Here is a 23,003-nt window from a genome sequence, read left to right on the forward strand (position 1 = left end):
AGAATGCAATAAAGCTGAATGTAATTGGAAGGCTACTAGGTTACAAGTCTCCCTCACATGTTCAGCTATCAAGGCGAGATCAGCTTCTTGATCATTCTAGTTTGAATTCCAGAAATGCCCATAGCTCAAAAGTATTATTTAAGGTTATTGATTGTATTGCAAGTGGCTCCAACACCACCACCACCAGGTGACCAGGTGACAAATGACTTGCTTCTGACTGGAGATAAAAGTGAAAGCTCCACTCTGATTCTGGTAGACCTGAGTGTGGCCTTTGACACAGTAGACCACCCTTTTGCAGTGGGTCTAAAATGGTCTTTCATTTCAAAAGAAAATTTGTAATATTTTTGCATACAAAACACTACACTTTAATAATAAGACCATCTGGCCATCAAGTGTGTGTAGCAATTTTACAGCCCATGTTTTAGTACAGAGAGCTGGTCTATGAGTCCAAATGAAACAAACTTGTCTTATCCAATTTATCTAACAAAGCTACTGATGCTGCAACGCCCCAAAACACTTCCAATATGAGAAAAAAGCTGCAAATTCATAAATGATGCAGATTCAAAAACACATACAACAGCAACGTGCTGCAAATGAAAACACGTGCTGCAGGAAGCCAAAACAAAGACATTAACAGCAAACACGCTACAAATACTGAATACTGAAACCTCCAAAACAAATGCAACAGAAAAAAGTGCTGTATATTCAGACAACGCAACGGAAGTGCTCCAGGCCTCTAGGGGGAGTGTTAAGGGAAACATGTTGACCATAAGTTTGAGTTTTGACATGAGGGGCCAGACCAGAAACAGTTGAGAAAGATATAATGATATGATCTTGTACTGAATTGATCAGATATTAAGATAGCAGATAAAACATACATGAATAAATATAATAGATGATTACATGAATTTCCCCTAGGGAATAAATAAAGTATCTATCTATCTATCTATCTATCTATCTATCTATCTAAAAACAGGCAGCAAACTCAGGCGCAAATACTGTAGGTGGTGGTGTATTGTGTTGCTGTTTTGACATGAACAAGCAATCATGACCACGACCCACTTAGGAGACAGGAAGTGTATCCCATTTTATACCATTGGTGCTGCCTGTCATGCATTATCTTCTGTATATGGTATCTTTGGTCTGGTCTCTCTGGTCGAAGCTTATGGTCAAGGCACTCCCCCTAGAGGCCAGGAGCACATGTCTGAATATGCAGTGCTTTTTTATGCTGCATTTCTTTTGGGGGTTTGGGGGTTTTTGTTGTTGCATCATTTTTGTATTTGCAGCGTGTTAGTGGTTAATTTTTTTTGTTTGTTTTTTCATTTGCAGCACATTGCTGTTGTTGTATTTGTTTTGTATTTCTGTATGTGTTCGATCTGCATGGTTTCTGAATTTGCATCTTGCTTCTCCTGTTGGAAGTGTTTTTGGCTGTTGCAGTGCATTTGCCCTTTTCAGTCACCCTTAATTCCTGCTTTAAAAAAAAGAAAAGAAGGGAAACACTTGTAATCCATATATTCCATATTCCAATTTATAAATGTATTGTTGTATCACTGATAAAAAGATTATTTAAAAATGAAATATATATCTTAATATGTGTTAAAATAAACTGTATGTTCCTCTATGAATCTTCTTTAGTATGAGACAGTAGAAAACAGATCTAACGTGAGCTGCTTTTCTTTCACCCTCCTCCTCTTGGTTATATTCCGAAGAGAGGAGGGGGAGGTACAAACTCGGCAGCACCCACTGCTGATGTCAGACTCATGTCTACCCTACTCAGCACCATCAACATCTTCATGGCTTTTCTATAGAGACGTAAGTAAACCTGCGTCGTCGTCGTATGTGTCTCGTATTGTTCTCCAAATTCTGTGTGTGTGTGTGTGTGTGTGTGTGTGTGTGTGTGTGTGTGTGTGTGTGTGTGTGTGTGTGTGTGTGTGTGTGTGTTGTGAGTGAGTGTGTGAGAGATATCTGCGTGATATCTACGGTTATTTGTAAAAGCCCAGTTAAGATTTCAGTGTTTCTGAGCGGGTCAGGCTGGGATGTTTGTTTGCGCAGCGGTGGATGCTGTCGGAGAAAAGGCTCTGCAGTGACGCTGTAATGAATATTATCAGGATACCAGGAAAAATATCACCAAGCTAAGGTTGATGGAAAGTCTATTCAGTCTCACAGATGCGCCATGTGGCGCTATGGTAATGTTATACAAGGATTAAGGTACAATTTGTACCGGGGCTTCTTGACTGTAACATAAAGAACGAGGTCATTCTATGCTTGATGTAGTGTGTTGCCTTCAGGTGTTGTCGGTTTACCAAATGAACCCACCACCACCACCAAAAAAGGATACAGGCTATCATTTTTTTCCCCAATATTCTATAATTTTATACAAAATAACTTGATAATATGAAATAGGCTACAGGATTCTGGCAATATCAGAGCAGCATTAAGAGATGTTAAATGACCTACTGTGTTTAAAACCTCACTGGGTATTTATATCTCAAATGTAATGGCAGGCAGTAAACCTACCCACTGGTTTGTATCTGGAGCTTCTGCTGAAATAAAATGAAATAGCCATGTGTAGTCTACTGTGTGTACTGCACGTACATGGTACTTAACACAATACACAAACTGTGGAAGGAACTAGTTGCCCCTGAGCCCACTAGTGGTTAATCAATTTTTGTTTACCTTTGATGATGTTGTCACCCAGACAGTTGTTCAGATCAGTCTAGCCATTGCAGATTAACAAAATATTCATATTAAAATATTAACATGAAATAATAACTTTACATTTAGTTAGTTAGTTAGTTAGTTAGTTACAGTGTCTTTAGCTTCAGTAATGTGACATATTTCAGAGTGAAATTGAAAATGTGGACAGGGTATAGTTAGGGATTTAAATTAAATCGTTAACATAGAACTGGACTGTTAACAAAGTGTGTTGAACAATTATAGTGCAATACAAAACTGAGAGCATTCTCCATTCTCCAGTACAGTAGCTGGAAAAAGTCCAATAGGGCCACGAGTAGCAGAGCGCTTTGCTTTACACGTGGTTTGACATAAGAGCAGTACTGTTAGTTTCAGGTGGTAGAGGGAAATAAAGCGGTTTGCAGGACTTTCTTTAAGTTGGTATTTGTGTGTACATGCGTGGGAGGTGAGGACAGAGGATGACCTACAGTAGCAAAGTGACTACAAATATTTGACTAGATATATATAAAGTAAGAAAAAGAACACAAACACTTTCAATTTGCCTAAAATTCTCAAAGTGATGTAGATTTGGTCTCTCTGTTAGGAAGAGGAGTGAAAGCATTTAATCAATTGTCCCCAGAGATTTTTTTTAATGTGAACATAAAAACTTGATGTAAAATGTAAGTTGAAAGGAAACACTGGGAATTTGAAAAAGAAAAGAAAAAAACTGTATGATGGCATACATGGTTAGCATGGATCAGAAGAAACAAATTCATACAATAAAGGAATACTGCAGCTTTTGTCTGACAGCAGCCAGTGTTATAGTAATGTCAGTTACATAGCAATATCTCTCTAAAGTTTGCTAATGTCACCCACCTTAAGATACTAGTCATAACAGACCAGTCTAGTAAAAGCTAGTAAAAGATGAAACACACATTACTCTGCTGGAGAGGGATAATATACATCACCATGGTTTAAACACATTTCAGATGTTTTTTTGGGGTTTTTATTGCAAGGGGAAATAAATACATTCAGTTCCGTCACAATAAACACAAGAGTCCGAGTGTGTCTTACATGTAGAAACATCACATGACTACAGTAGCAGGACAGAAAGTTCTCCTCCCAACCTCATTTCGATTTACATTGCTCTCTCTCTCTCTCTCTCTCTCTTGTCATACTCTATCATCATCCTTACTTTAATGCCCTCCCGCATCCCTCTGCATCTCTCACCCTTAGTTGTCCTCTTTGTCTCTTTGGATTATTTTGCCTAAAAATGAAAAAGGAAAATAGAAAACACCAAATAAATTGTTTTATTACTATAAATTTAATATTACTAATCAACCCACGATTAAATATTACAAAGAAAGAAAAAACGGAATATCTCTTTCCTTTTCCATTTGTCATCTCCCATTTGGCTTATCAAGTTGTATGTAAATAGTAGGCCTGTTGTGAAGAGTTGCAGGTTGGTCCTGCAGCAGTCTGCACAGGGTGGAGTCAGTGTAATGTACAGTCCACAAGCACAGTAGGATGGGGAGATGTCTTCCCTTGCAGGTGCTTTGTGGTTTACCTAACCCTGTACTGTAATACAGTAATTAAATGGCTCACTAATCAGTTTTATTTTTACCATTGGCTTTTGAGAATAAGAATGAAAAAATTCTTTGTGTAGCTAACTAATGTCAGTTCAGTTACAAAGCGCATTTTAGAATAAATGTTGACATCCATCTCAGGTCTGCATATCAACATGCATCATCGTTGCTGAACAGTGCTGCTGAATCACTGCTGGAAACATGAAGCACTCTGGACTTGAAGCCTTTTCACCCTAGAGAAGAGAGAGAAGAGGACAGAATAAGATCCTCTATGTGACCCTCCTGTGTCCACCTCCATAGGGTGCATTATTTCACCTCTTCGCCCCTGTCCAATTAATCATCTTGTTTTCCTCATGTTCCTTATAATTTATTATTTATATGTGCATTTATTGTTGATAGTTAAAATTGTTGATCGCACTGAAACAAATTATGAGTACTTGTAATACAAACAGTATGTTTTTATTTACCTGTAAAAATATGAAGGCAAGGGTATACTGCATGAGACATGGGTGTCAACATGAGGAAGGGATGATGACATCATCACAAAGGCAGAATCAGAAAATAAGGTTTATTGCAGGGTAGGTTTTTGCTTACAAGACATTTGGCTTGGTGTTTGGTGCAGTATACAATAAACATATTAACAGGAAATAATAATAAAAAAGGTAAAATACTGCAACAGTCGAAAAGAGAAATATACATAAATACACATATAAAAAAATTAAACAGTGAAAAAACCTATGTACAAAAGTGTTGACAGAACCCCTGCTGAGCAGGATGTGCAAAAGATGATGGTATAGACAATATCTGTTATATGCAGGGATAATAACCCAAGGTGTTACTGTAATGTGGTTGTTCATGATTGATGAGGCCAGATGCAACAGAAAAGTCAGGTGCTGGTCCATCACTGGGAATGACTGGACTGGAGTTCTGGTCCTGATACAGACAAACATGACAATTAGTTTAGATCATACAAGTTCTTTATATTCAAACATGTTAGGTCTAGTAAAGATAGATATGAATATGCTAAAATAAATACAGTATTAGGCAGTGGATCCTGAACCCGCTGGCTCTGGATCAAACAGTCTCTTTGTCTTACTTGTAAAAGAAAAGTTACTGATGCATCTGGACAATAGCCGCACAACAGGCAAATTTCTACTAAATTGCTAAAATGTCAGTCGACATCAATCATACATTTATGCCACTTGAAGTGTTTATCAGCACAGTTTGTCATTTGCACTCATAATACTTTTCGCTACAGACCAACTTTAGATGTTACTCACCAGTCTAAAAGAAAAGTTGCAGCTCGGCATCAAACCACATCTCTTTACTCAACCGGAGCTGTTTTGCTTCTTTGCTGTTGAACATGGTTTCTTGTCAGAGCAGTCCTTCGGAATGGGGATAAAAATTGCTTTCTAGGCGTTTCAGACATCTCTGTGTCTCTGTGACGCTTGGCGGCAGCTTTTTATTTTTTTGTGTCGGGAGCTGTAGCTTAATTTCAGGCATTAAGGCATAACATTCCTGCCTTGAACAGATTGTGTAGAAAGGGCTAGTCAGAACTGAAGAAGCTGCTTGGATGAGAGATGAAACATCTTCAAGTATCTACAACCCTCGATTCAACTTTTCTTGGATAATCATGACCTGGATGACTGAGAACCTTCAGACATCGTAATCAGAAGAAAAATATATAAGTATATAAGTATATTGATAACAAACAGTAAATGAAAGGAAATACTGAATGTATTATCACTCTTGCTAAGTGGTCAACATGGATGTAATTATCAAAGTATATGTACTTTGATGATGACGCAATCTGGGTTTTGTGTTTGACCGCAGGGGATTATGGGCAATGCAGACAGTTAGTCCATTAATAAATTAAACAACCATGTGATAAAAACATATGGCCCTGCTATGATCAGCCCTTGGTTGGCACAGAGTGTGTGCAAAAAAAAGTCAATAGAGCTGAGTGAAGTGGGTTGAAAACTGAGAGGAGATGTAGAGCAAGAGACAGATAGACGATAGACACAGGCAGCATGTGGGCTGTGTGTGTGTGTGTGTGTGTGTGTGTGTGTGAGAGAGAGAGAGAGAGAGAGAGAGAGAGAAAGAGAAAGAGAAAGAGAGATACAGAATCTGTGGGCAGTAAGTGTTCCTCTCTGCTACTGCAGCTGTCTTTGGGCTCCACACACACACACATATACACACACACACGCACACATACACACACACACACAGACCTTAGGAGTAATAGTGTACAGAGAGTGTTGTATCACCTTTACTGTACTATTTTATTGTACAGTTTTCATAACTGTGAACTTCATAACTTTCAGAACTGGAGTTGGCCCTCAGTCACTGCACTGTGACAACCTGCCTGTAAGAATGCTTCAAACACACTGGGCAGAAATCTTCACAAAATTTAAGCATAAATTCACCAACATGTCCACAGACCTAAATGACAAAATATGTGTTGTGTCTAAAAAGATCCAGGGGAGAGTTTTTCTAAGTCAAAACACCTTTTAAAGGTTTTGATGGGCAAGTTACTTGAAAATAGTAATTATTTACACATTACTTATTGCCTTCATTAAAGAGCTTATGTTTTCACACGTTTGTTTGTTGTTTGTCTCAATTTTTTTGATAACTTTTTTTTTTTAACATTTTTGTCAATTTTTCAGGAAATCATGTTTGGATCTTGATGTAAAAAAATCTATTTTGTTGAGATCTATGAGTTGGTACAATTTGGGGCAGATCTAGCTAATAATCCATATCTGGTGGAAGGCAATGTTTGGCCTACGTGGAGTTATGCACTCTACTGAGTGCCATTCTTGTTGAAAAACTAATTGCATTATTTGACTAATCACTCAGCAGCAAAACAACATTACTCGTTAGTTTACTTTTGTTTACCAGCTATCCACTCTGTCAAAATTGCCTTTAAACAACTCCATATCCACCATATTCACATGTCACATTTTGTAATTAACACATGTAGAAACAAAAAACAAGCAGGCAGCCCTAAAATTTGAAGGGATTTACTGGCCTCTCACAGCTAGCTTAGTCTCAGTGACACAGCTCTCAGAAGTGGGGTTATGCACCCTTCAGATCTACCAGAGAGCATTCATAAAAAGATGTAAACCCAACAAGATCCCAGGCATCATCAGAACTGTGAAGCTCACTTGGGCTGTAACACTGATGGCCAGACACGAGCACATAGTTTGAAGTGTGAGATGTATCTTCTCTGACTTTCTTCCTGACTTCTGCTGCAACTGGTAAGAGTAACGCAAGATGTGCCACATGCTTCAAGAGACCCAGCCCAGGCAATTGGAGACAGGAGCAGAGTAACGTATTCACCCAGCTGAAATCTGCTCTGCTGAACTCTGTAGTTCTAGCTCATCCTGAATTCAGTTCCCTATTCAACATCTCAACGGATGCCTCATTGAATGGATTGGGCACGGTGCTTTCTCAAGTCCCAGAGGGAAGGAGCAAGACATGTCCCATCACATTCACAAGCAAATCCCTGACTTGTGCGCAGACAAAGTGCCAGCCCAGGCCATTTGAGAGCGAGTTGCTCGCTGTGTGTGATAAATTCAGTCATTGGCTGAAAGGACACTCCTTGACTGTCTGGACAGATAATAACCCACTGACTTACATCCTCACGAAGCCAAAGTTGGATGCTTGTAAACAGTGGTGGGTTTTGAAGTTGGTACCATATAACTTTAGCATCCAGTATATCCCAAGCCACAGGAATCTTGTTGTAGATGCGCTGAGCAGACAACCGCTCATCAAGACGCAGGTCAGCAACAGACTCATGGCAGACTATATGGAGCTTTGCTTAAAGAAGTACACTGAGATGACCCCACAAACAATGTGATTCGGAAGTGAGACTCCTCTATGAGCAGTTAGGAGGCGACAGCATTCCTGGATGGTCAAATCTAGTGGGAGGTGGGACAGAAAGGAAGAGTGATCTCCTGGTGGACCCATGATGTACGGAAACTCCCTTTACCAGGCTAAAGTGTGTTACCTGTATTCACCATTCATCTCTTCTCGAGAGGAATTTGTTGATGTTTTTCTTTGTATGTGTAAAATGTATCTGCAGAATTCTGCATGTAGCGATTATGTTGGGTGTTTATGTGCATAGCTGTGATGACTGAATGGACCCCACACTTAACTAACTTGCAATGGGCAAGATAACACTATCAAATATTTTAAGATAGATTTTAATTTGAATTGGAACATAATTATATTTTCTCTAATTGCATTGATCACAGCATCTCTTGCTCTCTCCAATACACATCACATCGGGGCCTAATCACCAAAGAGACTGTCACCTTTCACTTTTCCTGTTATATACAGGACAGTGAAGCAGTAAAGTTTTTCTCACTCAAAAAATTCAGAGTCTTTATTGATTGAAGTGACCCTGACAAACATCTCTTATCTGGATGAAGAATTCAGTTTGTCACCAATTTTAACAACACACCTATTTTCCAAATCCATCAATTTATTCAGTTGATATATTATCATCATTTATACAAGTGTGAAAGGTATATACATGATCTGTGGTGTGGTGCTTTGGGAGTAAGCCAATTTGATTTTTACTGGCGTGTTCACAAGCAATCTAGAATTGTTTTGTTTAGAATACTACATAATAATTTACAGAAACAAGTGCTGACACTTGGGTCTTTTACTCGGGTCCCCCCACTGGGTTAGGGTTAGGGTTACTGGTCACTGAAATGAGCCCTTTGTACCAGATGTCACGAAACCATATTGAACAAATTCAGCACTTGACTCTGCATCTCTGGGGTTCTGTATTTGAGCAGTTCATCTTCAATGCTGTCTTGACCACAGGCCTCTTGGTCAGAGAGATTTAATCTATGTAGTTAATCCTATCCAAGTAACTGGGAAATCAAGAGGGTTGTGTGTTTTCCAATGCTTTGAGTTTTTTGTTTATGATGTATATCGATCTAAAGGAATTTGATTTATTTTGGTATGTCTTTTGAAAAAAAAGACATAAAATCAAGACAATAAATGAAATTGTGTGTCCAAATGTCATCATTTTGGATGAGTAACACTTATGGTTGCTTTGTTGAAGTTGTTCTACATAGCACTCTCAATATCCTCAAGTTTCATGTACGTATAATTTTGTTCTTTGTACTTAATTGTACTTTTATGTTTATAAAAGTAATGATTAAAAGTTCATTGTACCTGATCCATATGACTGGGCTATTTGGCTGTGCTTTTCATTTGATATTTTTCTTACGTCTTTACTGATTATCTTGCATGCTTGATCACTTGTTGCTTAAGTGAGAAAGAGGTCTGCATGTATATCTAAGATGAACAGAGGCCGGGTTACACAGGGTGTGCAGCTTTTTTTTCCCAAAGTCTTTCAGCTCAGATGTAGCAAGGGGAGGAATTGTGGCAGTAGGCGTTGCTACAACTGCAGCAGTGGGTGGGGAGGGGTACAAGGGGCAGGTGCTGCTGTATGGCTGTATAGCTGTACGGTTGTGGGTGGGCAGGGCTTGAGGAAGATGAGTTATTGTGTCCTTACAGCACAGGGGATGATTCTGGGGTGGTGATGAGGAGGAGGAGGAGGTTTGGGATGGTCTCCAAAGCTCATAGTAGAAGAAGGAGTGGATAGATCCTGTCCCAGGGTTGTGTCTTTGAGGGTTCTTGCAAACAACCTCTTTCTTTAGATGGACTCCATCATAGAGGTCCCAGGTGCCATTGGTTGGGTGGAGGGCCAGGTGGACATTGGGTAAGGTGGCACATCCTCATCTGATCTCCATATTATTGTCATGGATGAAATGAGTGTCTGCCCTAGGCAGCATGGTAGATTCCACAATCCGGGTCTCAGGTAACTCCGTACTGGCTTGCTCTGCCATCTTCTTCATTCCCTCAGCAGTGTCCTCTTGTGAGGATCACCAGGTATTGAGGACTTCTTAGGTTCTCCTCTTTCAACAGCTTTGTTGCCTGGCCTATGGTGATGCAGTGTTTAGATAGCACTTTCTTACCAGGAAAAAGCTTGTTTGTGTCTAGGGATTGCAGTCAGCCTACAGGACCACTGCTTGTGCTTACTGAGTTGAGGGAAGCTCAGATGGGCAGAGTGGACTGTTGGTGGCTGGTGTAGATATATTAGGAGGTGCCAGGGTGTTGTCATCCTGGTTGCAGAGCAGAGAGGGTAGGACAGACACAGGGCAGAGGTTTGGGACACTGTCATGCACACACACACTGTGCCTCCATGTTCGTCACTGTGGGACTGATGAGAGTAAGTCTGTCAGGTGTCTTGCCTGGTGAAGCTCCTCTCTCTGTTCTCAACATCCTCTTTTCCTTTGGCCAACTCAGCACTGCGCACACTGTCCTGTTTGGTTCTCTCTATTTTTTGTGGTGGGGGATCAGTTTTTCCCTGTAACCATGGAAGCTGCCAGAGAGAGGCCAGGGGCAGGAGTATTTCACAGCAGATGAGAAATACCAAACCTTTGGCTGGCAGGCTCAATGAGCTCCTGGCTGCAGTACACACACACACACACACACACACACACACACACATACACACACACACACACACACACACACACACACACACACACACACACACTATCATCTCTGCCAAAACATGGGGCTTGGCAGATTTATTGCCATTAGTGCCCCCGCTATGTGAGGTGGAGAGTGCAAAGTGACTTACTGAGCTGTCTGTCTGTCACCTAAGTCCAGTCCATGTTTTTTTTACTACATTTTCCAGAGATCAACTTGAACTCTTTCCCTTTCCTACAGCTAACTGATGATGGATCTATTCGGCAGAGGAGAGCTGGGGCTGCTGGGAGGAGGAGAGGGGCTGAGAGATGATGTGGGCGTACCCGGGATCAGCTGGTCAGCCAATCAGCTGCCAGAGGACATGTACCCAGCTTCAGGATTGGCACTAGCCGCTGCCTATCATGACATTAAGACCCGGCTGGCCAGTCTGGAGAGGGAGAACAGCAGCATAAAGAGGAAACTAAAACACTACGAGGTCAAGGTGGAGAACAGCAAAGGAGAGCAGCACACACACACACACACACACACACACACACACACACACATATAGATGCAATTTAGAATATGATATAATAAAATGGAAACTTTTTTGAGGCGTGAATGCATTATTTTCTACTCCTGTCCTCTCTCCCCTCTTCTCCTCTCCTCTCCTCTCCTCTCCTTCCATTTCCGGTGAATGTGAGCGTGAATGGCGGTGGTGGACGTGCGAGTGGCGCGGAGTTTGAATTGGTTTTTGTGTCTGGTTTTCAACTGTTCTTCCACTGTTTCTAACTGCATGATCAGGTAAGCTGCTTTAATAGTATTTTCTGTCGAGTTGTTGGTGTGATTATCGGTGCTGCTCTCGGGTATTTCAGGAGGAATGGCGTCCTCCGAGACGCCTCCTCCGTCTATCCGACAGGGAGTGCAGATAGTCCCTCCGGATGGTACTGTTACTGTTGAGGAGGTTCTGCTGGCTGCAGGTGAGCAGGGAGGACATGACAATCTGGTTTATGCATTTCGAATGAACAAAGCTGTGGTTGTGTTCCTTAAGAGTGAGCCACTGGTTTACAAGCTGATAGAGAGTGGCGTGTTCATTAGGGATCTATTTGTGCAGGTTTCCCCGCTGTCGGTTCCCTCCACGCAGATCACTGTATCAGGTGTTCCGCCGTTCATTCCTAATGAGCTGTTGGAGAACGAGCTCCGTTGGTTCGGGAAATTTGCGAGTGGGTTTAAAACTGTTACTTTGTGGTGCCGCGGCCAGTTTCGGATCTGTGGCCGGCGGGATTGTGGCAATCTATAGCAGTGTGTCATTTGGACCAACAATGTTGAAGAGTCTGTAGAGCAGGAGGAATATGTGATTTCAAGAAATCTGTGTAGCTCCAAGTCAATGGACAAACACAGTTGGTTAGAAATAATGAAGAAGCAGTTTCTTCAAGCCCTCCTTGCAAAAAGGTGGCTATAAATGAGGGACAGGGGTTGTGCAGCAGCGAGGCTTGATGTGATGGAGAGGAAATGGAAGATGATTATGAGTCAGATAATGTGTCTTTTGCTGAGTCTTCTAAAAGGAGTACAGATCTTTATTCACTGGAGAGAATTAATTTCTTTTTAGATGAAACTTACACCGAAAAATTCACTAGATCTATTAATGTACTAAAAAGACAAGTTGGTTTTGACCTCCTAGACGAAAAGAAGTGTTTCCGTCTCAAGAAGCACATTACCACTCTGAGAAAAGGTAAAACTGCAAAAAAGACAAAGAAGTAAAAAATGATCATGCCTCACAAGGTGTTTTTCTCTCTCCACTGCTTCTACTTGTCCTTTTCTCTTTTCTGACCTCTCTATGAAGAGACTTTAGATAGGATCTTTAAACATAAATGGTGGGAGGGATAGGCAGAAAAGGGCACTTATAGCGGAGGTCTCAAATCAAAAAGGGATAGATGTGTTGTTTTTACAAGAAACACACATAAATACATCTGATGAGACAGATTGGGGTTTATGGTGGGATGGTTTTTATAACCTTAGCCATGGAACAAACTTCAGTGCAGGGGTAGCCGTTCTTTTTAAAAAAAAATCTGCAAATGCAACCATTTTATCCTGTACTGAAGTGGTAAATGGTCATTTTTTAATCGTTCGGGCAGAAATAGAAAACTCTGTTTTCTGTTTTGTTAATATCTATGCCCCAAATAACGGAGCAGAAAAAGTAGGTTTTTACACTCTTCTAAAAAATAAATTATTGAACCACCATCAAGACCACATCATTATTGGTGGTGATTTCAACTGCACCATAGACTTTAATGTAGACAGGATAGGAGAAGAACCCCCCACAGTCATCCAGGACTCTTAACCCATTCATACCGGATGCTGCACAGCGCAACATTGCCCCTCCTGCCGGTTGCTGCGCAGCGCAACATTGCCCCTCCCGCCGGTTGCTGCGTAGCACAACATTGCCCCTCCCGCCGGTTGCTGCGTATCGCAGCATTGTTGATTCCTCGTCATTTTCATGATATATTTATACATATTTTACATATTTATATGCTGCATGCGTCATGAAAATCAACAATCAACAATGCTGCGCTACGCAGCAACCAGTGGGAGGGGCAATGTTGCGCTGCGCAGCAACCGGTGGGAGGGGCAATGTTGCAATAAATGGGTTAATACTGTAATATCACACCTCGATCTGTTAGACATTTTCAGAGAAAAACATCCACAATCCAATCGGTACACATGGGTCAGGGTCTGCAATAACCAGGTGTGTGATGCTAGACTGGACAGATTTTACATTTCAAAAACTCTCAGTCCCAGATTGCTCCAGTGTGATATATATATCCAGTTGGCTTCACAGATCATCACTTAGTAACAGCAGAACTTGTCATTTCGCCAGGTGAACGGGTTAAGTCCTGCTGGCATTTAAACAATAAATTACTGCAAACAGAACTTTCTGCCAAAGTTTTGAATTCTTTTGGAAAAGATGGAAAATTAAAAAAGCTGATTTTGATTCCCTTAAGTTGTGGTGGGAGGTTGGCAAAGCCCAGATTCGTGTTTTCTGTCAGCAGTACACGTCCCACTCCTCTGCCAGGGTAAAAAAAGCAATTAAAGACCTTGAGTCCGAAATTAAAAACATTGAAGAAGGGCTGAATAGGAACACGAATACCACTGCTGGTTCATTGCTGCAAGAGAAAAGATTAGAACTGAGCTCTTTCCTGCAGTAGAGAGTGAAGGGAGCCCTTGTCCGGTCTAGCTTCCTCCAGTTTAAAGACATGGATGCCCCAAGTTCTTTTTTCTTTTATCTGGAGAGATCGGTGGCACAAAGGATGATAACTTGTCTGAAGTTGCCAGGAGGTAGAATTACCACCAATCCAGCTGAGATGAGGAATTACGCAGCAGCTTTTTACTCAAACCTTTTTGCAGCCGAAGCTTGTGATATGGAGCGCCGTGGGGAGCTCTTGGAGGGTCTTCCTCAGCTAAGCCTGGAGGAAAAAGCTGCTCTTGATAGTGAACTGACACTTGAAGAGTTAACTATGGCTGTATAACAGATGGCATCAGGGCGAGCACCAGGAATTGATGGATTGTCCACAGACTTTTTTAAATGTTTCTGGAATACACTGGGACATGACTTACATGGTGTGTTGATGGAGTGTTGCGGAACAGGATCTCTCCCAGTGTCCTGTCAAAGAGCAATTCTCTCCCTGTTGCCAAAAAAAGGTGATTTGGCACTATTAAAGAACTGGAGGCCAATTGTCTTACTGTGTACAGACTACAAAATACTCTCCAGAGCTTTATCGAACAGACTCAAGGAAGTTCTTGGAAATATCATACATACAGATCAGAACTATTGTATTTCAGACAGGACAATTATGGACAACATTTTCCTCATAAGAGATGTAATTGATGTGTGTAAATGTTATAATGTAAACACTGGGATTATTTCCTTGGATCAAGAGAAAGCGTTTGATAGGGTGGATCATTCTTAATGTTTTCTTCACTCGGGGCTTTTGGTTTTGGTGATGGGTTTGTGTCTTGGCTTGGTCTGCTGGACCACAATGCACAGTGTGAAGATAGGGGAGGACTGAGTCGGCCACTCCGTATACGGCGCGGGGTAAGATAGCTATATAGTTTAGCTTTTGAGCCTCTACTGTGCAGGTTGAGGGACCGACTCAGCGGGTTGTCTTTGCCTGTGTCCTGTGGCCTTGAGCATTCCCCAACCCTTTCTGCTTATGTGGACGATGTAATTTTTTTTGTGTCCAGTCAGGGGGATGTTCAGTGTTTGCAGGACACCCTATCCTGGTATGAGAAGGCAACATCTGCATGGATGAACTGGGCAAAGAGTGAGGCACTGTTGTTGGGTCAATGGGGGGATGAGGCTGCCTGGAGGACTTGAATGGGGGAGGGAGGGGCTGAGGGTGTTGGGAGTTTTTTTGGGAACTGAGGGTTTTAAATTAAAGAACTGGGAGGGAGTTAAGGAGAAAGTGTGCGCTTGGTTGTCTAAGTGGAAATGGTTGCTACCCTAGTTGTTGTATAGGGGGAGAGTTTTGGTTGCAAATAGTTTGGCCGCCTCGACTCTCTGGGACAGACTTATAGCTTTGACACCTCCGAGAGGTTTGATAGAGGACATCTAGAGGGCCATCCTGGAGTTTTTCTGTTCCGGCAAACACTGGGTCAAGGCAGCAACCCTCTATCTGCCTGTACCTGAAGGGGGGCAGGGACTTATAGACATCCAGTCTAAAATCGCCTCTTTCAGACTATGGTCCGAGCTGGTTGGAAATGGCTCGACTGCTCATGAGGAGAGCCGGTTGCTTGGGCTTTGAAAAACAACTCTTCCTGATGCAGTCAGAGGATCTGGACTACACAGGACTAACTTCCTTATCCAGCTCTGTACTGCAGGCCTGGCAGATTTTAAAGACTGAACGTGAAACCAATGAGACTCCAGGTATGTGTCAATAGTCATGGTCTCAGCCTGGAGGCTCCAGGGTTTTGGTTTTTTGGACTTTTTTGGACTTTCTTGATTTAGTTTTCTGTGTTTTGGGTATTTCTAGTGTCTAGTCTTCCCTGTCTTGTGCTCTGTTTCCCCGTGCACTTCCGGTTTTATTTTGTAATTTGTTTCCTTGTGTGTCTCAGTGTTTTGCTTCCTGTCTTGGTCCTGTTTTCTGTGTGGTGATTGTCTGCCCTGCCCTAATGTGTTTCACCTGTGTTCAATCACCCTTGCCTCCCTTGTCTATATAGTCTTTGTGCTCCCCTTTGTCTGGGTCGGTTCATCTGTTTATCTCTGGGTTTGTCATCATCTGGTCGCGTTGCCTGTTCATGTCTGGTTCATCCCCAAGCTGTTCATGTCCGGTTTGTCCTTAGTCTGTTCATGTTGCCTGTTGTCATCCCCTGTGCTTCTCGTGTTTTGGCCTGCTGTTCCTTGTGGTTCCCTGTGCTTGTTTTTTTAAGTTTTTTTGTTTAATAAACCTGTCTGCACCGTCTCCCAAGTGTTGGCTGCATTTTGGGTCCACCCCTACTTACCACATACCCTGACAGGTATTTGAGGAGCCTTTGGTGTCAAACATCTTCTTAAAAGCTCCAACCCTTCAGTCTGCCAGCTTGCGGGTCAGACTCAGAGAGGGAGGATGCACCAAACTGGGCCATCTAATGATGTTGACCACTTCATCTGAAGACGTCCTGAGGGGGAGAGGAAAAATCACCTCCATCAAACTGATTAACAGGGTGGTGGAAGAAGTCTGCGCTGCTCTTGCACAACATCTGAGAGCATTTGTGAGGGACCAAACTCTGTGTGAACAGTGGAGTGAGGGCAGCGAGTACAGCTTCCCATCTCTGTCTGTTTCCCCAGCTGTGGGGGAGTGGCAGGAAGGAGGGGGTAAGCTGCTGTCTCTCACAACACCACATCTGGGCAAGTTTCAGGATGTAGGTAAGAAGGAACTTTATCAAACCTGTGTCAAAGTCCTTAATCTTCGGTCATTGTCGGGGGTTGGGGAGTCGAGGTGGACTGAGTTCTTTGGCCCGGACTCTTCCCCGAAAGGCAGCTGGTGGTCCCTGTACAAGCTGCCCGTTGAAAAGCGGACAGCAGACCTCCAGTGGAGGATTGTACATGGGGCAATAGCTACGAACAGATACAGAGCGCATTGATCCTGGGGTTAGGGATGTTCACAGACGTCGTTGATGTTCGCAGATGTTTGTTCACAGACTGAAACCCTCACACATTTGTTTGTGGAGCGTCACAGGTTGGCATCTTTGTTTGTTTTACTAAAAAGGTTGTTTCAGGGTCTTGGGGAGATTTTTTCATTTGTTCTGTTTATTTTTGGCCCAAAGTATTTGGCAAAAAGAAAATCTGTTTGGACATTGCTGAACTTTTTGTCTGGCTCTGCCAAGTTGGCTATTTGGCTGATGCGCAGAAACAGGGCCCAGGATTCTGGGAGTGTGGACACGGTGCTGGTTCTGAAGGGTCTATTGAAGGCTCGACTGAGGGTGGAATATGCCTTCTATAAAGTAACAGACAATATGGAAGATTTCAACCGTGTGTGGGCTCTAGCGGGGGTTTTGTGTTCTGTGGGAGGGGATGGGGAGCTAATTGTTAATTTGTGATCTGCAGAAAGTTTCATGTGGTTGTTGTTTTGTTGGGTTTTTTTTGATGTTCCTGTCTTTTTTGCTCTGATATGACAGTGATGTAGGTTTTCTCCTTGAAGTGGTTTAATAAAGGGACTTTGAAAACCTCTCCTCTCCTCTCCTCTCCTCTCCCCTCCTCTCCTCTCCTCTGCTGGGAGTTTTGGCATGTGAGTGTGTAAGCGGCTGTGGAGTGTATGGAGCTACTGAGTGAGTTTGGGACTTTTGGATTGTTTCTTTTCGGATTTCCGGATTATTTTTCATCTTGTCCCTTATGAGAAGATATGAGGAGTTTAATTAATTGATTTGTGAATTTAAAGAGAACTGGCCCACCTTGGAAAGTTTTCTAGTGGTTTTAAAACAGTTTCAGCTGTAAAGATGCTAGACTGTAGCATGCTCAGTCTCTATGGAGACAAGCATTCATGTACCTGAGTGACCCTTCAGGGGTCTTACAGGTATCTTTCAAAGTTTGAAAACAATTTTTATGCTGTTTAAGTGTGGCGATGTCGGCCACAAATGGCAGGCAGCACAGGTGAGCAGTGGGCTGCAGGTTGTAGGTTGCAGCAGGCAACAATGTGGATGTTGATGTTGGATGATGACTCTCCGTCACAGTTCTCTGAAATTGTGTCACAGGGTGACAAACAGCCATATTCACAACTATTTCCTAGATGAAACTTACGGTGATGAAACAGACAGTCTGTGGAAATAACTGAATTCTTTCCTGATGTGGACAGATTCATTAACTCTTTTTGAAAGGGAAGAAAAATGGTTGGTTATGAACAGAAATGTTTTTGTCTTAAAAAAAAATACTGACTAGAATCAGGAAAGAGAAGCCAGGAAAGGTCCCTCTAAATGCACAAAGATAAATAAATATATGAATAGAAATTGGTGGAGCACTAAGGGTAGTGTTTTCTTCTTGGAAGAGCTTCACTGTCCTGTCTTCTTTCTCTCTGTGCTCTTCATGGAGGTTTTGAGAGTAGGAGCTTTAAACATCAATGGAGAGAGGGGTAGAGATAAGCAGTGGTAACTGAGCTGAGCAGAAGTAAGAACTTAGATGTGCTACTCTTACAAGAGATACACAGCTCAGTAGATAATGAAGGAGAATGGGGAATGACTTAGAGGGAACAGATTTTGTCATGATACTAACCTTAGTGCAGGAGTAACTATTCACCAAATCTTCATCTAACAAATGTTTCAGCATGTGAAATAGAACAGGGCAGGATCCAAGTAGTGTAAGCAACAATCAGAGACATAACCTGTGTATTTATTAACGTATATGCTTACATTTCTGGTGCTGGTCACATAGTGCTATTTCATAAACTTAATAATAAACTGAAACAGTTCAACAGTGATTCAGTTATAGTGGTAGGAGGAGACTGGAATTGTACTACTCATTGTTTCAGCTGACAGAAATGCAGGAGAGCCTCACCCACCATCAGCCTCCCTTTTGTCCAGTGTGGTTGCAGAAAATGACCTCACAGACGTTTGGAGGAAACTTAATCCAGTAGCTAGACAATATACTTGGGTGAAAATCTCTGATGGCAGTGTGAGGGCAGCTAGAATAGATAGGATTTATGTTAATCAACAATAATAACAATTCTAATAATAACAACCTAATAACCCAATAACAGGTTAACTAAAGCAACAATATCACCTGTGGTTTTTCGGATCATCATTTAGTTACATCACCTTATGGGTACACCCTCAACGCTGTCCCTATTGGAATGTTAATGTAAGACTGACCTATGATAAGGCCTTCTGTTAGTCTTTCTCTGACTTCTTTGTGCCAATGGAGACTGAGGAAAAAAGATTTTCACAGCTTAGTTCAGTGGTGGGAGCTGGGGAAAACAAGAAATGTCATTTTTAACAGTACACAGCACACACAACAACATAGACTGAAACTGCTTTGAAGAGTTGGAGAAGGAGACTATCAAGATAGAGTTATTAATGGGACAGATAATAATAATAATAATAATAATAATAATAATTAATAATAGGACCTTGAAGAATAGGGGAAAGCTTTAGGAAACTCCTTACATGAAAAAGTGAGGGTGCTTTGATTAGAATTTTTACCATTAAAGACATAAGATGCCCTGACTCATTTTTTCTTTAAGTAAGAGAGGAAAGACAGAAAACACAATCAGATGGTGCACCTTAAGTTTACAAATGGGACTATAACAAGTGATTCATCAGAGATGAGGAAGCTGGCTATAGACTTCTACACTGGCATGTTTAGTGCTGACAGCTGTGACTCTGACTGTGTGGCTGAAATTCTGGAGGGACTGCCTCAACTGGATGGAGCTCAGTCAGTGTCACTGGATTCCACCATTTTCTTTGAGGAAATATCTGTAGTGGTGCAGCAGCTCAGCTGTGGTTGGTCTCCTGGGATTGATGGACTTCTCTCGAAGTTCTACAAAAGATTTTTGGACTCTGCTGGGAAGAGACTTGTTTCGAATTTTTAAAGACTGTTTGGACTCTGGGATTTTACTGCTGAGCTATACGAGGGCAATCCTGATATTTCTACCTAAGAAACCTAAGAGATCTTGGCCTCCTGAAGAGCTGGAGACCGGTATCACTGCTGTGTACAGACTATAAAATTATTGCAAAATGTCTCTCAAATAGACTCAATGAATGTATGGACATGGTTCTAAACATCAGCCAGACATACTGTGTTCCTGAACAGACAATAATGGACAATCTGTTCTTAATCAGGGACATTATTGATTCATCTAAACTCCAGGACTTGGATGTGGCACTTTTTCCCTTGATCAGGAAAAAGCTATTGATATAGTGGATTGTTGTTATTTGTCTAAGACAACTGAGGCCTTTGGTTTAGGAGGAAAATTTATTTCATGGGTGAAGTTATTATATTATTGTATTGGAGCCACTTTTTCTGTTAAAGGTGGGGGGACAACTTCACCGACTAGTCCCTGTTCAGAGAGGTATCAGACATAGATGTGTGTATGTGTGTATGCTCTGGCTATTGAGCCTCTCCTAAATTAGCTCAGGCCAGGTCTCACAGGTTTAACCTTGGCAGAAAACAAAAAAATACAGTTACTTTTTGAGCTTATGCTGATGATGTTATGGTTTTCATTACAGGTCAAAATTACATCCAGATCCTTCAACAAAAATTAAAATTATATGAGCAAGCTTCTTCTGCAAAGGTGAGCAGGTCAAAGTGTGATGAGCTCCACGTGGGAGAGTGGAGAGATAAAGAGCAGCCAACTTTACCAGCTGGACTGCAGTGGAGCAGAGAGGGGATGAAGGTCCTAGGTGTCTTTCTGGGAAATTATGATTTTCAGAAAAAAAAAAACTGGGAGGGTCTAGTTGAAAGGATCAGTGCCCAGTTGTCTCAGTTGAAGTTGGTCCACCCCAGTTGTCCTACAAGGAGGGGACTTTGGTTGTTAACAACCTGGCGGCCTCTATGCTCTGGAACCGCCACACTCTTTTAGAACCTCCAGGGGCACCATAGGCTGGTGAATTTCTTCTGGGGAGGGTTTCACTGGATTAGATCTGCTGTGCTGTTCTTACCTGTGTCAGAGGGGGGCCAGGGACTGGTAGACCTCTGCAGCCGTAAAGCAGCTTTTTGCCTTCAGACTGTGCAGCATCTCCTCTATCATAAGCAGCAGCTCTGGACTGAATCAGCATTTGTGCTTCTTCGCAGAGTGAAGAGCCTGGCCTACGATAAGCACCTCTTTCTTCTGGATCTGGAAGGTGCGGACACATCACAGACTTCCTGTTTTTACCAGTTGGTCAAGTGTGCCTGCAGAACTGTTTTAAAGGCGAGTAGAGACTGTTCTCTGCTGTATGGTAAGGTTGGGGAGGAGCATTTGCTTCATAACCCACTCATACAGAGCAGAATGCTTCACTCCTGGGTCAAGGGGGTTTGGTGTGTTGGCACCAGGGTCATCTCCAAGAGGTAGCTGGAGGTCCCTGTACAAACCTCCCATAGAGAAACGCACTGCGGATCTCCATTGGAGGGTAGTGCTTGGGGCCGTGGCTACAAACGATCATGTGGCATCATATAGACCACAGCACAGGAAGCTATTGTGTGTTTTGTCAGGCTGAGGAAACTGAAATCATCTTTGGCTCAGCTGTCCCAGACTGGCTCTGCTCCTCTCCTTGCTGCAGTGGGGGCTTGATCGATTGGGGCAGGTTTTTGAAGACAGGCTTTTTATTTTTGGTCCCAGGTTTTCTGTAGCACAGCGCAGATCTGTCTGGTTTATTTTATTTTTTACTGGATCAAACCAAGATGAGCATTTGGCTAATGAAAAGGAATGAAATGAAGGGGACAGGTTCTGTAGATGCTGACTTAGAATAGAGTTTGTTTGTTATGAAATGGTGTCAGACTTGGCAGACTTCAGTTCTATTTGGGGTGTTGAAGATGTCGTGTATAGTGTTTCTCGTGACTCACAGTTTCTGAAAACAGTAACAAAAGTTGTTACTTATTTATTCATTTAGCCTATTTATTTATTTATTTTTTGTTTTTTCAAATGGCTTGTGGAGGATTGGGCGGGGAAGTCTGTATAGGGGTAGAATATATGTGAATGTACTTTACATCCTTGTGTTTGTTTAATTTGACTGAAAAATTGGACCTATAAAGGGTTCAAAAAAGGTCTCCTCTTCCTCCCCTCTCATCTCTCTCCTCTCCTCTCATCTCATTTCTCCTCTCCTCTCTCACCTCTTATCTCTCTCCTCTCCTCTCCTCTCCTCTCCTCTCCTCTCCTCTCATCTCTCCTCTCCTTTCCTCTCCCCTCCTCTCCTCCGCTCTCTTCTCCTCCAGTTTCCCATGATCAGTGAATTTGGAGAGGAGAGGATAGTGTGTTGTTCCTGTGAGCCCATCATCAAGGACACCAGTGGAATCCAATCAGAGACCACCAATCTACAACAGAGGATCAACTCTCTCACTCAGGAGGTACATAGTAACACTATCATTGCCACTGCTACTAGTAGATCTAACATAAGTTCCAGAGAAGTTGTATTACAGTTTGCTAAAACACATTTCTTGAAAACTTCCATGCTTTTGTCAAAACTGTAAACACAAAACCCAGCTGTCCAACTACATTCACCAAACCTCTGACTCCTTTCGCAAAACGAAACAATCACCTCAAAACAGTTATATCTGCGCTCATAATCAAACAGACCATTCACAAAGCCAATGAAAATAAAAACACCACTGATAATTCATTATACACTACATAAAACAAGACTAGGTACATGTCTGGACCACCAGTACATGTCTGGACCACCTCTGGTCCAATTCTGGTCAAGTTCTGATTTCATAACTGTGTCGTCATCTGACAAAATATGCATACACAACAACACAAATACATAAATGAAACATAAAGACTGAGCTGTGATTTCAGCTGTATTTATTGTAAAATGATCACTCAGAGAGAAAGTTTGTAGAGACAGTGTTCCTGAGAATTTTATCTGCTCTTTTCAATTGTCAGAAGAAAAAAAGAAAATCGGGACCAAATAAAGTTTAATTTTCTGTTTAGTTTTACAGTTTTTTAACAATTGCTATGGCATGATTTTAAAAACAGAACAAATTTTTCCAAAAACACAATTCGCAAAACCAAACACCCAAAGTTAAAACACCTCAGATATCCTGCATTCAAAACCGCACTTCTGCACCAAACGGCAAACACTTAC

At 41.9% G+C, this 23,003-nt stretch overlaps 1 protein-coding gene across 1 annotated transcript in view; it reads left to right on the plus strand.

Moving 5' to 3' along the window:
- Nucleotides 1-11,022: 11,022 nt before the first annotated feature.
- LOC111236275 (TANK-binding kinase 1-binding protein 1-like) overlaps nucleotides 11,023-23,003 on the plus strand; it is a 36,799-nt gene continuing 24,818 nt past the window's right edge. The window contains exons 1-2 of the mRNA XM_022764950.1: nucleotides 11,023-11,256; nucleotides 22,132-22,263. Of these exons, the coding sequence (XP_022620671.1) occupies nucleotides 11,023-11,256; nucleotides 22,132-22,263 (366 nt within the window). The remainder of the gene's footprint in view (nucleotides 11,257-22,131; nucleotides 22,264-23,003) is intronic.

This window comes from Seriola dumerili, unplaced genomic scaffold (assembly GCF_002260705.1).
Source record: "Seriola dumerili isolate Sdu_G_001 unplaced genomic scaffold, Sdu_1.0 BDQW01000609.1, whole genome shotgun sequence".
NCBI classification, from domain to species: domain Eukaryota; kingdom Metazoa; phylum Chordata; class Actinopteri; order Carangiformes; family Carangidae; genus Seriola; species Seriola dumerili.